Below are 3987 nucleotides of genomic sequence, written 5' to 3'. Positions count from 1 at the left end.
GCTACGAAACTCAAGACTCCAAATTAATATCAAACTTATTAGTTTTGATAATGTGAACTTATCAAGTATATATTTTAAATTTATTTATTTTGTTGGGATAATTTCCGTTTAAAAACTAATGTGTGTTTTTAGTTTAAAAAATTATAAAGTAAATAATTTATTTCTTTTAAATCAAAGTTTTGATAATTTCCAATCCATAAAAGTTTATCAAGTATTTAAATTTATTATTTGATGGGATAATCTCAATTAAGTATTTAAATTTTTAATTTTTGTGCATCTTAAAGTCACTGCATCTTGTGAAACCATCGCCTTGAAGAACTTAGTCCTTCAATGATCCCCCAACTTTGTTACATCATACATCTACAATTGTTGAGTGAATTTTTTGATCTTGCCTATGATTTTTTTATCTCTAACTTCATTTAGCGAAGTAAGCAATCCTTCTTTTGAAGAAATTGAAAAAACATCTGTCCTTTTGGATGCAGTTTTGAGCGCAAAAATCTCAGTATTCATCATAAGCTAAATAACAGCTCAAATTGTATAAAGATCAAGTCTCTTATTTTTTCAGTCTTTCCTTGTAGAAAGTTTAAGCAATGAATAAAATTGATCCTAACTCAGGCACAGATTTATTTTCTGAAAGTTCAAACATCCCCCAGTATCATTAATATTTATAATATTGGTGTTGTTTTTGTATTTCCTGTTCTATTGTACAAAGTATAAACTCTTTCTTTTCCTCTCAATCATTGCTCTATATATTAATTACTTAAAATTCTTTAGATAATAGGGAACATTACAAATGTGAGAATAATTAAAAAAACAACAATGAACAAATCTGATGTGAACAACAATAGAATCCACAACATATATAGAAAATACAAGACAATTTCAAATCTCCAATTTTACAGTACAAAAATCTCACACCACCTACACAATTTCACATAGTACTGATGTGAACAACAATATATTTGATCGCATGAAGAGCAGCAGCAGAATAAAAAAAATGGCAATGGCTTCTATACCTGAAGAGGAAAAGTTAAAAGATGTCATTATCATATGTAGTTGAAGAATCTTGAAATAAAAGACAATGTCATTCAGTCTTCCAAATTGCAACTGCTGACCATCACGAACGTGCTTAACACCTTATTGAAAACATTTTCTACCACTTTTAATTCAAATGATAAATCGTGTGGGAATATTAGACATTGCCAAAACTAGAGGATAAAAATCGAAACTAGGATCTTCTCTAAATTATTATTTGCTTGAGAAAGAATCTAAACATGCAAAATACTTGTGGATTTTTATATATAAACAAAAGGGTTAAGTATTTCCTAAAACAAAGATTATGAATTACCTGACATTAATCATAATTACTACCACTCGCAGTCATGGAATATGATAGAAAGACCATGTCGAACTTTGCAGAAATCTTCTTCCTCTTCCTCCACTTTATCTTTGAATGTCTTTCGCATTTATCCAATCTTCACTTCTTGGAGGGTTGCAATGAACCTTAGCCCATATGGAAGCTTCTTTAGTTGCATGCAACTTTGTATCTCCAATCGCTGAAGAGAAGGCATGGCTCCTTCACCCACCTTCCACTCCTCCAGATTATTAAGGTCTGTAAGGCTTAGAGGCTCGAGTTTGGGAAAACCTTGTGCAGAGCAAAACATTTCCTTTCCTATGAAAGCCTCTTCATGTAATTCAAGCATCTTTAAGTAACGCAGTTTCTCAAGTGTTGGCATTGGATCTTCCTCAAGCTTGCACCTTTTCAACTGTATGTAAGCAAGATTTGAGGACAAGTAGTGGTACTCTGGTAACCTTCTTATCTCCAAATCTATTCTCAACTTAGAAATATTTTCGCAACTCAAAAGGAGGTGCGCCAAATGTTTTGGATCTATTCTTCCTTCACCATTGATAATAGACAGGAAATGGAGATATTTACTTTGGATGATAGGTGGATTCTTGTCCAACTCCTCCTGTTAAAATCTTCAATATTGAAGGGCCCTCGAATCTTCAACTCTCTAATATTTGTCATGTTGATGAGGTCCTTTACATAACAATTCTTGGTGTTGAAGTTGACAAGTGTTTGGAGGTTTCTCAATGTACTAAACTTCAACTATGTTTCAGGACTACATTGCTCGAGGAGATATAGATGTCTTAGTTGCTGCATCGTCCAGATTCTGAACATATTCCAATTTCGATTCTTAAATCCAAGGTTTGCAAGCACCTTAAGTTGCTTAGAGATGATGGCAACTTTGAACTCCAGAAGTCAAGACCTCTTAATCTCAAGAATCTTAAATGGATGAGTTTACCAATGCCATTGGGTAACTTCCATCCTGCGTCTCCTCCACTTTCGTAATCTAAGACTCTAAGAAAATTAAAATTATTGAACATATATTTCCAAATCCCCCTAAGTTCAGTAGTCAACACAATACAAATTAAAAGTGCCACAAAGCAAACAAGTGGATTGTGAATTTCATCGTCATGGTTGCCGAAGTAGCTTGCCATTGTCAATGGCACAACCTTCTCCAGTTTCTCCTCTGGTAAAAACTCATCGAATAACAAAAGTGATCGAAGACATGGACTTTTAATGCATTGTAAGGGAATAAATTCGTGTACAAAAACTCTAAAAACCCTCCCAATTGTTGATAACTGGCAGGCATTTGACTGATCAGCAATATAGAGGAATTTTTCTTGTTTTGCCTTTGACAAGCAAACATCTCTCATTAGATCATGCATCTGAAAACTTCTTATCTTAATGTCTCTTTCTCGTACTTGAATCATACATCTTTCTACAAGCTCCATTATATAACCTTCAGCCACATCTTCTGCTATTTGCCCTTCATCTCATTCTTCTTGCTTTGATGAAACAATACCTTCGGCAACTCATAACTGAATCAAACTATCCACAGGTATCTCATAGTCCTCCGAAAAGTGGCTTAAATAAATGAAGAGGTTAGTAAGCTTAGGTATCTCGGATACCTGCATTGCTTCATGAAAGGTATAAAGCCCGATTAGTGGCCAAAGGTTTTTCTCAACATGCTGAAATTGATTTTAGCGACACATTCAGCCCAGTGGTTCGAGCAGCAACCATCCGAATTATGCTTGCTATTGTTGTCATGAAAGGGTGGTCCTTGCGACGGTTAATGTCAATAACGCCTTCCTCAATGGCGATCTGACAGAAGAAATACATGGAATAGCCACCTGGTTTTGAGGTACCAGGTGCCAATGACCAGCAGTTAGTTTGTAAGCTAAACAAAGTGCTTTATGGTCTGTGCCAAGCACCTCGAGCATGGTTTAATACTCTCAAATAGTACTTGGTTACTCAGCTCCGTGTTAATGCTACCAAGGCTGATACCTCGTTGTTTATCCGTACATCGTCTGAGAATGTAGTGCTCCTTATGGTGTATGTTGATGATATCGTAATAACAGACAGTTCAAACGCTGAGGTGGATAGTGTGGTTTGCCAACTTCATCACAAATTTGCCCTCAAGGACATGGGGCAGCTGAGTTTCTTCTTAGGCATTGACGTGCAGCACACGTCTCTAGGGGTGTTCCTTAGTCAGAAAAAATACATTTTAGAGATACTTGCTAAGACCGACATGGAAGGAGCAGCAGCTACTCCTACACCTATGATAAACACTCCAAAATTGACTACTTCCGATGGCATTCCTCCTTTCCCTAATGTTCATTTATATCGCAATTCAGCAGGAATGCTTTAGTATTTGTGCATCATGCGTCCAGAGTTGTCATTTTGTGTCAACAAGTTGAGCCAGTATATGAATCTTCCGAGTGAAATTCATTAGCGAGCAGTAAAACGGGTGCTAAGGTATCTTATTGGGACTGTTGATCATGGTTTATATTTCTCAAAAGGGCGAGTTGAGGTTGTTTGTTACTCGGATCCTGACTGGGCCTCGTCTGTTAAAAATCGACGTTCCACCACTGGGAATGTTGTGTACCTAGGACCAAACCCTGTTGCATGGTGTTCCAAGA

The 3987-nt window shown here is 36.1% G+C and overlaps 1 protein-coding gene across 1 annotated transcript; it reads right to left on the bottom strand.

The window, feature by feature from the left end:
• Positions 1 to 1466: 1466 nt before the first annotated feature.
• On the bottom strand, positions 1467 to 2799 carry LOC107960430 (probable disease resistance protein RF45). Its single transcript, XM_016896786.1, has 2 exons — positions 2455 to 2799; positions 1467 to 1766 (listed from the first exon to the last, which is right to left on the bottom strand). The coding sequence occupies exons 1-2, from the start codon at positions 2797 to 2799 to the stop codon at positions 1467 to 1469; spliced, it is 645 nt and encodes a 214-aa protein (XP_016752275.1).
• Positions 2800 to 3987: the final 1188 nt, after the last annotated feature.

The sequence above is a fragment of the Gossypium hirsutum genome, chromosome A11 (genome assembly GCF_007990345.1).
Source record: "Gossypium hirsutum isolate 1008001.06 chromosome A11, Gossypium_hirsutum_v2.1, whole genome shotgun sequence".
Classification (NCBI taxonomy): Eukaryota; Viridiplantae; Streptophyta; class Magnoliopsida; order Malvales; family Malvaceae; genus Gossypium; species Gossypium hirsutum.
The sequence above is the reverse complement of the archived record's forward strand: the minus strand, read 5'-3'. Positions and strand labels throughout refer to the sequence as shown.

Coding starts and splice junctions, on each gene's coding strand:
- LOC107960430 (XM_016896786.1), bottom strand. CDS start 2,799: ATGGAGCTTGTAGAAAGATGTATGATTCAAGTACGAGAAAGAGACATT. Junction 1,767..2,454: donor ATGAAATTCACAATCCACTT/GTTTGCTTTGTG, acceptor GCTTACATACAG/TTGAAAAGGTGCAAGCTTGA.